This window comes from Falco biarmicus, chromosome Z (genome assembly GCF_023638135.1).
Source record: "Falco biarmicus isolate bFalBia1 chromosome Z, bFalBia1.pri, whole genome shotgun sequence".
NCBI classification, from domain to species: Eukaryota; Metazoa; Chordata; class Aves; order Falconiformes; family Falconidae; genus Falco; species Falco biarmicus.
The window spans coordinates 23534748-23548029 of NC_079311.1; the positions used below are offsets into that span (position 1 = coordinate 23534748).

At 37.8% G+C, this 13282-nt stretch overlaps 1 protein-coding gene across 1 annotated transcript in view; it reads right to left on the reverse strand.

Moving 5' to 3' along the window:
* Positions 1 to 3029: 3029 nt before the first annotated feature.
* The window catches only part of YTHDC2 (YTH N6-methyladenosine RNA binding protein C2), a 39469-nt gene continuing 29216 nt past the window's right edge, over positions 3030 to 13282 (reverse strand). The window contains exons 23-30 of the mRNA XM_056324485.1: positions 12836 to 13031; positions 11586 to 11692; positions 10004 to 10296; positions 9402 to 9576; positions 8109 to 8312; positions 6114 to 6296; positions 4813 to 4916; positions 3030 to 4652 (exon numbers count right to left, since the gene is read on the reverse strand). Of these exons, the coding sequence (XP_056180460.1) occupies positions 4836 to 4916; positions 6114 to 6296; positions 8109 to 8312; positions 9402 to 9576; positions 10004 to 10296; positions 11586 to 11692; positions 12836 to 13031 (1239 nt within the window). The 3' untranslated portion in view covers positions 3030 to 4652; positions 4813 to 4835. The remainder of the gene's footprint in view (positions 4653 to 4812; positions 4917 to 6113; positions 6297 to 8108; positions 8313 to 9401; positions 9577 to 10003; positions 10297 to 11585; positions 11693 to 12835; positions 13032 to 13282) is intronic.

Below are 13282 nucleotides of genomic sequence, written 5' to 3' on the forward strand. Positions count from 1 at the left end.
AGAAAATTCACCGCTGCACAGTGAAGTAACTGGATAGACATTTTACATGGATTTAACTAAATTAATGCCTGGCCATAAAAATACCATTATTTCCACAGACGAAACCTAGCAAAATTTGTATGGATTGCAATGCAGAAAATAAAAGTAGTTTACCTAAGAAAATGAGGTCACTTTCCTCTGACTTTCAAGAGTGGAGTATTTTATTGTAGACATTCAGACAGACTCACTCAAAAATAATTTATACTGATTTATTGAAAGTTACAAGTCAGAAATGTGTATTACTATGGTATTACCAAGAAACAGTTGTTCATTTCAAATGAAAAAGGGAATGACAGCACACTGAAAAAGGGATGACAGCACGTATATTTTTATTTAGAAAGAAAATATTTCTGCAAATGATTTTGCAGAACAAAACAAGATTACTATGCATCACATTTTCAGTGTTCATTCACAATAACCTCTTCTAGTAATGTAGGTCAATTATGACAATGCTTAAATCTACTATAGATACAAACTACACGATATGATGCTCCTTGCAGACTGTGGCATAGACAAGCTGCACTATTGCTGTTTGCGGAAAAAGCCTTCAGTTTTACAGACTATCTGTTATTGTTGCTGAATGACAGAAGTTCAAAGCGTGGACAGAAGCAATTACTGGTTGACTGTCTGGTAAAGGTGGCCTCAGAAGTCACTAGGAAGCACTTATACACTGTGGCACTCAGTGCACAATTAAAGAGATCAGAGATAAGATTCTTTTTTTGAAGAATAATCATATAAAACCCAGCACCGTTATGTCCTTACAGATGAACTTTCAATGCTTCAGCAGCTTCAAGAGAAGTCCCCTAGATCTGTGCACTAGACACTACTTATCTCTGATACTGTCTTTTCTGAATTCAGTGATTGGAATGCATGTCCATGAAGTTATATGCAAAAGGAGAAAAAGCAGAAGATACGAACAAAAGAAGAAGACAGAGTACAACTGAACAACAAATTTTCAGCTTATTAGAACTTCAAAGATCTAAAAGAACTAAAAATATCACATTAACTAACTGTCCACATGGGCCACACGGATTTATCCTAGTTTTGTCAGTACTAAAATCATTAAAACAAAGACATGCGCAACAAGCAAAATCATGTGAACCTTGTTTTAAAATACTTGCTAAAGTATCTACTAAAATGAAACCAATTGTATGAAATCTGGTCACCATGAAAACTGACAAATCATGGAAGAGGAAAGTAGTTTCAAGTGTACTTAAAAGCATCTCAATGCATAATTAGTTCCTGCACACACCTCTTCTTTTGCATGTGCTTAGGGGCTTTTTTAACTACCTGGACACAAAGTATGGATGGGCACAGCAGAAAATACCTTTTGTAAGAGCTGGGCCACGTGGATCTGGGTGATGTGCCTGTAAGGCCCGTGCCTATTGACTTTAAATGGGCTCTGAGCAAACCAGGACCGTTTTTGGTTAGTGGCCACCAGTGGGCCACATGTCACAATGTCCACATAGGTCTTCCTCTGCCACAGGGGCTACTTCTAGAGCATGATTGATAAACAGCCTAGTGATGCCCAATTCCAAATCTGTGGGACTGGCCCAGGGAATAGCCAGGGGACCTCAAGTCATCTCAGGTACTTCACAATATATGCTAGTGCTGCTTGGAAGACAGCGACTATGTTTTCTCCCAAGCAGGGTCCCACACCTGGTGCACAGTAAGTCAGTTTTACACACTGAGCCAAGATAGGGATTTTGTGTCTGCAGAGAGACGGGCGGTAGTTGGCGATTCCATGAAACTAGCACACCACACTGAAGAACTACAGTGTATTCATCTTGTTACGTGATTAGCAAAACCCACCTAAGCCCATGCTGACTGGTTACTTATATTCAAATCACCCTCCCTTGCCATGCAGATTAGCACACATGCTCCTTGCAGGTGTCAAGACGGTGACAGTTCCTGCTCTAAAATTGAGTTGGTGGTTGCAATCTCCCCCTGCGACCTTTACCTTTCCCCTGGTTACTGCAGTTTTGCTGACTTCATGTTTCTTTGGCAATCATCTAGCCTCTGGGGCCTTCTGGAGCAGGATGTTCCCCTCTTACCAGTCTTTTAGTTCCTCTTCAAGGGCAGGCATAGCCGTTACTGTGGCATGCACTGTTTATACAAAGTAGCCTGCTAGCACAGTGAAGCTGTCGATCACTACAACCTAGGTATTAACCCAAAGACACGGCTACATCTACACTTCCTGCTGGAACCTGTAGTTGGACCCCAGACCCCAAAGTGAGCCTCCAGGCTTTCTAGTCCAAAACTCAGATAGTCACATAACGTATCTGCAAGCCAAGTTAAATAATCCCCAGACTTCTGATAGCATGTGCTTAGTTTGGCTAGGTCTGTGCTCATGAAAGAGCATGTGGAGGCACTTGTCATACCTCCAGTAGCATCATACTCTGTTTTAACAACAGGTCGGATTACTAAGTCTTCAGGGAGGCAGGATTTGGGCACAACATTGTCTGAATCTGAATCAGTTCAAGTATGCTCCCTGTCTTCTGGGTCTCTATACATTCCCTCTTCCGCAGCTTCCAGATGATGGTCAAGTTTTTCAATATTGCTACAGGGGGACCGTGCGTTGCTGTCGTTTCTCCACACTAGCCTGATGGCTTCTAACATAGGCAGGAGCTAGCATTCTCCTCTATTGCTGCCCCAGTGTCCTGCTGGGTGTGGGCTGGTTCTTTTTGTAGGTAGTCAACTTGGGCTTGGGCTGCTTCCAAACACTGCTCAGTATCTCTAAGCAAAGAGCGAAGAGATGTAAGCAGGGTAAATCTCTCTTCATGTTTCTGTCTTTCTGACTTTCTGCAGTCAAAGCAGAATCTGACATCCATGTGCAGGGGCAAGATCCCAAAATAATCAACTAAGGCAGCCACTGCAGGTCAGAGATGATGCAGTGCACCATATCCAACTTCTGACAACAGTGTAAGGACTTAAGGCAGCTCTGCCATGTTACAGGTTCATGAGATGGTAACAGACTCCAGACCAACAACTTCAGGGATAAAAAACAGTTTAAGTAACAGTACAGGAAAATATATTTATCAGCAGTACAATTATCTGGTACAACTATCTAGTTCATAACAAAAGCAAGTCAAGTAATTCACCAAGACTGGGTGAGACCTAACATTCAGGCATGTGAAGACCTACATGACCATGGCTGTCAGGCAGGCAGCAGGGCTGGCTCTTCTCCAGGCAAGTGACCCAGACCAGACTATGACCTTGGGGAATGTGAATTCCTTGGCTGGACCGCTCTTCTTATCAGCAAGCTGCAGAAGCACTGTGTGGGCTTGTTCACCAAACATTACACCCCACCACTGCTCCCGCTCTGTGCCAGCTCTGCCCTCGGTGTGCGCGGGGCCCAGGAGCCCTGCACGAGGCAATACCACCCCCCACTCCTTTGTGGCCACAGGCCTGGGAGTATCACATAAGGCAATATGAGCCTCACAGCTCTGTGGTATGCACTGTGTCCAGAAATACCTTATTAGTCAATACCAGTCTTACAAGGACCCATTTAGTCTTGCAAAGGCAAAACTGACTGTTTGTGCATGGAAGTCGCTACACAGAATGCAAGAAGGAATACACAGGGCACTCTGAACTGTGTGAATATTCTTAGCAGACATGAAAAATCTAAGTACAGGCTCAGAAGCAGAAAAACCTCTGTTTAATCAAAGAATGACCAAAACCATAGTGCTTACAGTGAGCAGACTGAATTTATACCAGCCTCATAGTACAGTATGCTGACAACTAAGGAAAAGTCCAATAAAACAAACCAACAGTAGCACAGAAGAAGAAATTGAAAGAGGTACAGAAAGCAAGCATGAAGACTACACCGAAGATGAAATTCATACTGGCAATTTTTCCTTTTTTTCTTTTTTTTTTTGAAAGAAATAAAACCAAATTAGTGAGCTATTAAAAGTACCATTTGGCAGTAGGCCTCTGAAAGACTGTTACAGCTTGACGAAGTGTGTACCTTCTAAAGGTGAAAACTGAAACTGGAAACGCTGCTGGACCAACCCATTCTCAAAATTCTCATGCTCCTTTCACTTACCTATTTAAATTAAAACTTAACATTCTCCAGCTGCCCCGTTGTTTGTATGAATATGTCCTTCTCTCTCGCACCATGCATACAGAAGTTCAACATGGATACTTATGGAACCTTCCAATATCTTTGGAGACATCTATTCTCAATTTATTTATTTTACACAAACTGCAAGAATGATTAATTAATATTACACTGGTTTCACTCATACATTTTACAGTGTTGAGAAAGCTTTCAGTGTAAACTGTATATTTAAACTGTCTGCTGTGCTATTTTAAACCCAAAACTAAATTATGTGGTCCGTTGTTTCAGTTTGGAACTTGACTGTGTTTTCAAATATCAACTGCAACTACTGTAAAAAAATAATTCAGTCAAAAAAAAGCTAGTGAATAACATTATGATATTTGTTAAGACAAAGGAATACTGAAACTAACATATCCCCCCTTATTTTTCCACTGCTAGCTGCACAGCATGACTAACAACTGCAGGAGCTTGTTGCGCCGCCTTCTTCTTCATCTTTGTATTGTAGGCATGCTGCTGGTTCTAGTGGTTATAGCCGATATTTCAACAACCACAGCTAAAAAAAAAGAAAAAAATCAAAAGGAAGAGAGCATTTAGTATTAAGTGTACCTGTTCTTCCACAAACTACAAAGGAAAAACAGTACTGTAATGATACATTGTATATAGATAATTTTTCCTTTATCATGAAATCAGCAAGTAATGCATGAAATAACTACCTCTACCACATTACTGGACATGCTCAATCAGTTGAGCTTTTTCCTGCCAAAGGAGTACGGTCCCAAAGCTGTAGCAACTGCTCTCCAACTTGTGGCTCCAGCTCCTAGAAATAAGCAGGAAATAAAAGAAGTTATTTGCACTGCTACTATACTGTATGCTACAGAACATACAGAAACTGTGTATAACAGAAGTGTTAGATGAAGTTACTGGTGATTGCTTTCAGTCTTTCGAAAAGAGCTCATTCCTTTTGCTGTTGACACATACACATAGTTTTTTTACTAGGGCTCAAGAGGAGATAAAAGCTTTTATAAGCAACCCTGGTCTACAGGTTGTTTGTTGGGTTTTTTTCATTTACAGTAAGACGTCAGTACTTAAGAGTTCCCAGTGAACACACCATCACCATATATAAGAACACATGCACCATATACTTTGTACCTTCCACAGGTCACTTATTAACAAAAGATCATTATTCTCCACATCTTTTAAGTTTAATTTCATCAAGTGTGGTGGAGAATGTGGAAAGGCGGGTCACAAGTAATACAGCGGCTCTTTGTGGAATCACGGATATTAATGTTTATAAATCAGTTGGTTTTCAGATCATTAAGACTGTTTAGGTCTTAAGAGCCACTTATAACAGAAGCACTGTTAGCTCCATCATGTGCTACTTTCCTTTCCCTGTTCTTACACTATGTTCCTTTCCTCACTGTTAAAACTGGAGAGGTTTGGGGAAAGTAGTGAGAAGGTGATATGAAGTTTAGTTCTAGAATCTTGTTATCAAGGCAATATTTTGGGAGGGGACTGGGGAGAACACAGAAACTGCCACAGAAAACTCTTGTGCCAATTCTCTTTCAGCTTTTTGTAGCTATATTTGGCTTTAATGGATTTGAGAACTGTCCTAAAGCTTTATGTCAAATCTCAAGATTCTCTTCATGCTTTACAGGAAACTCAAAGCTATAATTATGAACAGTTACTTGGGTGTGACAGACTATCTCAGGGAACAAACAGGAACCAAACAGGGTTCAAATCTCCAGAACCAAAATTATAAATTCCAAAAAGCTTTTATTTTTGGAAGCATGCAGCTTTAATATGTTTTTTAAAATGATTCTTAAGAAAGAAACCACTCTCTTACAGTTTCCATTACTTCAACAGTAATGCATTAGCAGAATGTACAATGCATCAATGAACTGTGATTCAGAGTAACAGATACATGAGGGCAGTTGAGATAAATATCAAGACTAAGAAAGCTAAGAAACAATACACAGTTCTACCAAGTAAAGAAGGCTTTAGCAGATAACATTACCTGGCCATCCCTGCTTACTTGCACTTTCTTATTGTCATTCCAAGGGTTGAGCAAATGGTGTGCAAACTGAAAAGCAATGCTTTCTTTTCGGATCCACTCCACCTTAAATACACCTCCAAAACCAGCAGATCCCCAGTCTTGACTTTTCTCACACCCTATCTCTGAAGCCATTCTAGCAAAGCCCTGGAACAAAAACCACAATATGAAAGGAAAGACGTAATTAGAGTGTATCTGCTTATGCTGGAATTAAATAAATCACTGGACTTCATATGAAACTTTCATATTAGTTTCAAAGTGATCCCCACATACTCCCCTATAAAGCTGGATCTTTTAAAATGTTTATATCTAGAAAGTTAAAAAATGTAATCTGGTTTTCCACTTCAAATATATCTTCTAGTGTTTGACCACAGAGAACGTCTCTCAATCTGTCCAATTACCATTAATGTCTTTTTAAGCTTTATAACAGAGGTTGAAAAGGTGTGGTAAAAACATTTGAGGTGTAAGGCCTCAAGATCAATGTTCTACTACATAACAATCCATTAGCTACTCCTTGTTAGTTGTCAGTATTTTTTGCAGAAATCCAATCCCTCCTTCCCATGTCCCTGTATGTTAACAAATTTTCACATAGAATTAAGAGTATAGCTGTTCTTCAAAGAAATAAGTCAAAGTTGCTTTTATTTCCTTCTTCAATGCCACAGGAAGGAGTTTCCAAAAGTATTCAGAAAGAACCAAATCTAAGATTGCTTCTAACTTAAAGGACACCCCTACTTGCCCACACTACCAAACAAAACAAAACAACAAACAACAAACCAACCACACACCCAAATTTATGCCAGTTATGACTCAGGAGTCCAAGAGAAGCAGCGCACTATGAAAGTTACCAGCACACACTACTGTTGTAAGACATGCAGTCCTAGATAGCTCAGCCCAGACTGAAATGGAGATTACTAAAAGGAACAGAAAAGAAATAGAAGTGGAAAGTAAAGAGACACTTGGTACAAGAGGATATTAATAGGAATGTTAATCTCACACTTCCATGAACGTCCAGTGCATTGTGAAAACCGGAAGGGGAAGGCAACCACAACCACCTACACTCCTGACTTCAGCACTTCTTCCCCTCCCAGCTTCCTCATCTAAGATCGCCAACACAACAGCCCATTTTCAGTACAAACTGGCATGCTCAAAGTTACTTTCCAACACTACATTTGCATTTGTCAAATCATTGTATGTATATCTCACCTTCATATATCTCCTTCAGTGGTATCACCAAGACAGCTGTATTTTGGCTAGTTCATTAGATTTCAAGTTTAGGTGACTTTTATTAATAGTTCATATATAAAAAAGTAAGGTGAACATTCATTACCTGGAACAACTGAGTTTAGCCTGCTCTACAACACAGCTAACCTGCAACTTCGCACTACCAGGTCAAGTCTTTAACTTCAAATTGGCTACACATTTGTCAACACGTTGACAAACACCATGTGAAACTTGAAGTTCAGGCAGAGCTCCAGAAGAATCATAGCCATGACCTTCCAGCTTCCTAAGTTTTAGAAACTACATCTCAGTCAAAACAGATTTTACTAAAATTTGTAATAAAGACAACTGTGGGTTTCCTGGCTTTAGAAAGCTGCAACTTGATAGTAACTGTTAGTTCAATTACAATATTTATTTTGGCATGCAGAGAAAAGAGTAGCAACGTTCTGCTTTGTTGGGATTTGTTTGTTTGTTTTGTTGTTGTTTTAAAGGATTAATGAAGGGGAAAAACATTATTCTGACTCAAGACGTTTGGAGGCAATTCAGCCTTGGCCTTTGAGTGACAAATTCAGTTAGCTAAAAGGGCATATTTCAGAGAATGAAGTACTCTTTCCTCAGCAACCAGAGACACTTGCTTACTACTTTACTTATTAGAAGATCAGAAGTCATAAGCAAAAATATTCATACTATACATAGTCCTAAGTCATCAGCCAAAGCTAATATTTAGTATTAAGTGCTCACCTGAAAGTGTCCAGACCCTTGAACAGAAAATATTAAGTAAACCATGCTGCTCTCCCAAAAGGCTCTATTTAGTTTATGTTCATTATTTGGCATAGTAGACCATATACCCTTCTGTTGAGAAATATCAATGTTTTGCAAGTTGCTACTTTTCATGATAAAGTACCGAACTGACATATTTGGTCTTGGTGAAGGAGGTTTGGAACCCTGGAAAAATTAAATTAAATTAAGCTACAATAAAATAAACCATACTTTAGTTCTGAAGTTTTAGAAATCCCTTGTTAAGACAGAAATCCCTTGACTGTGCTCCCACCCTCCTCCCCCAGACTCTACAAGAAACACAGAATCTATCAGCCAGTACTGCCTGAACTGGTCTTAAAAATTATTTCACATCTATTATATTTAAGCACTTTCCAGAATAATAATTAATTCACAAGGGGCAGCAAACAAGTGTAGCAGAACAGACCTAAACAGTCTAGTGATTAATTACAATTCTTTGAAGTCTGACACACCTTCAAATGACACAAAATTAATCATTAGAATTATTATATATATTAATATATTATAATAATAAAAAATACTATAATATACATCAGACTGTAGCCTGAAGCATACTACCCACATTTCCACCTTCAGGAAACAATTTTTCTTCCTTTTACATTGGCTGAATTTAAAAACTGAAAGACTAAGAGGAATCACTAAATCCTCCAACACGTCTGTGGCTACAGGAACAATGGGGTTTCCTCTCAATGATCTGTTTAAAAGTACTGCAGTTTACTGTTTCAAGTACACAGGAAAAACTCTGCCAATAACCTCATTAAAAATGCATGCTTTGTTAAAATAACTGTCGTAAAGAAAGCAAGCAGTCATAAGGCAGATAGCACAAAACTTACAAAGAATCAATACCAATGTATGCCATTTACAGAAGCAGAGGAAGGCAGACTTCAAAGAATTCAGAAGTACATGTACTGTACACTGATTTAGGAAAAGAAATTAAATCCCCTTCAGTGGTTATTATATCAATTTAATCTGATTTTTTTCAACTTTGGATATCTTTAGCTCAGCAGTCTGCAAAGAATAGTATTTTTACTGTATTACTAGTGTAACAAGGATATTTAGTCTAGCTTTTAAGTTCCAGAAAGAAAAACTATTATGCAGCTGTTAAAAATGAAATTCTAAGTTAGCTTCCTAATGTATCAGTATAATACCTGATAGCTGCTGAAAGGTATCAGCAAATTTATTTCTGAAATTCTATTAATTTTGAAGAATTGGGTAACTTGTTCAGGAGGACTCTACCTTTACAGATACTGGAGAAGGACTAGCAGAGGGGCTAGGATAGCTACTGCTATCTGTAGACTTTGCTGATGATTGATCTGATCTGTCATCTGAAGTTCGTTTGGAGCGCAAAGAGGTTTTTTCTTTGTACTTCTTTAGCTGGTGAGGTGCAGGAGGCATAGATTTCATTAAAACTCTAAAAAGTAAAGGTAGATACAGGACACACCAGGATTTTCGTAAGTGGTCATAGAATAATTTGTATCTACATATCAGCCTATAGCATGACTATATGTATTACACTGATTCCAAAACATATTCAATATTAACTAAAAAGGTACCGATTATGCATTGGTTTTGAATGCTGCAGTTAAACCTTTTCTGCTACTTCTTCCCAGAGGTGACAACTCATGGACAGTATTCCTGACTGCTCTCTCAAACAACAGGCACACATATAAAATACTTCTCAATGAAATCAGAACTATAACACAGCACAGGACGGTATCAATTCCTTCAACTGTATTTCTGTTGTTTCTTCCTTGTTATTACTAGCAGAAATCCAAGCAATGCTTTTTATAGCTAAGTAAGTTACAACCTACAGTCTCTAGAAGATCTCAAAAGCTTACTTTTCAGGGTTAGAGGAGTCATCAGAGAATACAGTGTCTGCTGAGCTTTTTCTACTGTTGGTTGACCCCCTCGTAGACGCTAAAGGAAGTTCTTCAGAAGTCATAGGCCTTGGTCTCTGACCAATACCTGAAGGCTGCTGCAAACCTGCAGACTGTTCTTCAGTACTTAAAACAGCTATAATTGCTCTTACAGTTGTTTCATCAACTTGAGACCATGGTTTAGAAGGAGCTCGCATACGACGCAGAAATAAGTTATGCCACTTCTGTCTGAGTTGGAACAGCAAACAAGCAGCCTGTAACAAATTTCAATTCTGTTAAAGACTAACAAAAATTAGATCAGACAGGTAAGGGTACTCTACCTCTTTCCTATCAGGCAGCCTTTGGCATTCTAAAATGAACATGGTCCAAACTGAAAGGCAAGATTAAAGTGCTGGGGAAAGGAAGAAAATCCCACATCTAAACTAAAGCTGTTAAGTTAATCTTTTCTTCCCTCAGGTGCAAGATCACTTTTAGAATGTTTTATTTCATTTAGCTTTGCACCGAACTTAAAATCAGATTGTAAACCCACAAAAAACTTTTTATTTTTCACTTTAAAATGTTACCTTTAAAAGAGAAAACAAAAATATTTTAATGCTCTATGCCATTCCTGTCAATTCATGTGCCCTCATCTCAATCAATACTGTCTGTATTCATGCACTCTTAATTCATACCAGAGGGAAAAGAGCTGTAAGTAACGTATTTTCCTTACACAGACTTCTGCTCAATGAGATGACTGAATTTATAAGACTATAGTTAATCCCCATGTTATCAGAAATGCTTCCATTTCTAAAATAATCATACTTTTGAACAGCTCTAGAAGAGACAGTATTATTATTAGATCTGGTAAGTCCAAGTGTTCCCTAATTCATAAAGTACACTACCTCTTACCACAGCCAGAGCTTCTCAATGACCTGAATACTTCTGCCTTCAAAAAGTGTTTTTTTGTTGTTCTCTAAAATCTGATAGAACTTTCTTTCAACAACTCCAAGTGTTCCATTTTGATCCAAATTTAGTCACCCTCTCATAGAAGGAAATACACAATATGCCATTGTGACTGTTCAGTCAGCTGCTGCTCAGGTTTTGGTTAACTCAGTCCATGCTAAGGCTCAATGTGTACTGGGAGGAGTGCCAGTAGGTCAAAGCAAGAGCACCACATAGGCAGGACACGTGGCCAGAAAGAGGGGCCATTATGCAGCCAGGGTTTTTTTTTCTTTTTGCTCATAGGTGTATGAATTGAGAGTTACAGGTTTTAAGTTATGAAAGCTTACAACTTGAATGGTGAATAAGTGAATTCATGCGACAGACTTAGTCTGGGCAAAAGGGATCGAGCCCCTGGATTTTTGCTGTATTTCTAATCAGCTCATGAAATAAAGATTAAATGACAGAGTACATTGTCCTGTAAATTTGAGAGACTCAATCAGACTGTGACAGCCATTTTTACAGAAAAGTCTTGGTTACCCAAACGTTTCAGAACTCTTCTTAATAAAATATGACATAAACATGCTTCTACAAGAAAGAAACATTGAAGTGATACATTACTTACTTCAGGGTCCAGTTTGAGATGCAGCCATTCATCTACCTTCAGTAGCGCCAAATCAGCAGTTTTGTCCTCTATCTCACTATCACTGTTATCATTAGATACACTGTCCCCTGAATTAAATATAAAAGGTGTATTAACATTTCTGTATTATTTCCACCTACATCCAAAAACCTGAACACTACTGTACTACCAGCAATAAAACCATTTTCCTTCTAGATTTTATTTTAAAATGTAAATGTTTGTAAAACCACTATTTTCTGTAAATACACCTCCCTGATAAGTCTTTGCTTCACTGAGCAAAACTCCAAAATCCAGATCTGCTGAGGTCTCTGCTATGTAAGCACCTGTATTGATGTGATCTGACTCACTCATGTACCTTCATCAATATCAACAAGCCATGTTCAAACTTTTGCCTGGAGCTGTTTGCAAAACTATACATTGCTCTATTCTTTATTTCCTAGTAAACCAGCAGATTTAAAGACATATTAAGAAAGAAATTAATTATAAATACATATGGCTATTTTGTAGGATCCTTTTTTTTTTTCAGGTGCAATTCAATCTGCATAAACACTAATCTAAGGGCAACAGTTTAAGAGCAAGACAGAAAAACTTCAAAAATAACTTGGACTCTTACTTTGATTCCATCTAATACCTCTAGAGAACTGGCAGCAGGACAGAATATTTTTGCTTCTCTTCCTACAGCACTCCATTTAAATTAAAAAAAAATAAATATGGACATTTCTATATATTCCCATTTACTTATAGTAAATATTACAAATAATTGTTATTAAAAGTTATCAGGAGAAAATAATCCTTAAAACACATGTTTCAGCTGGAAATGACTATTTGCCACACTGACAGTTTCTAATTATTATTCAATTTGAAAAATCTGGTTCAAAGTATCACTTGAACTAGTCTGTAGAATAAAACATATATACTACACTTTTCAGCATTAATACTGTCATCGGACATTTTGTTTGCATTTTTTATTTCGTAACAAACTGTACTGTAATTTGTGAGACTCCAGAACTGTGCAACTGTAATTTATGGATACGAAATCTAAAAGGATTTGCAGAACTGAGACATTTATTACAGAGCTTATAAACTATTCTTAAATAACCACATGAACTGTAGCTTTGTCATTTTAAGAATTAGGCAATATAATTATTACATATATTCTTGACAAATAAGACTTCCATATGCCATACTAGTATATACCAATGGAAACATTACAAATCCAAACCCCTTTATACCTCGAAAGGATGAAAGTTCCTGCAAAGCATTACTTGGTAATCTAGCTGGTCCACAGAAGAGTGACACAGTGACAGGTGTTACAACTGAACAGCATCTGATATTAGCTATCCTGTGAGCTCTCGTCATTTCATCATATATAAGCCAGTCTGTAGGGAGTGCCCGAATGGCTGCAGCTTGCCCGTTTTCTGGAGGAATCTGCGTAGGAGCAAATAAGACTAGGATATTTTACCCTCTATTTGTAATTAAAATAAATTTTAATGTATTTCCTATTTTATATATGTAGAAATAAATAAATTTTTATACACACATAAACTTAAGATACCAAATAAAAAAAAAAAGCAAGAGAGAATTCAACCAGACTCACAAATTATCCTACCATCTTGAAACAAAAATACTTTGCTTTAAAAAATGATCAAAAAAAAAAAAAACAGTTTCAGAGCAGAACT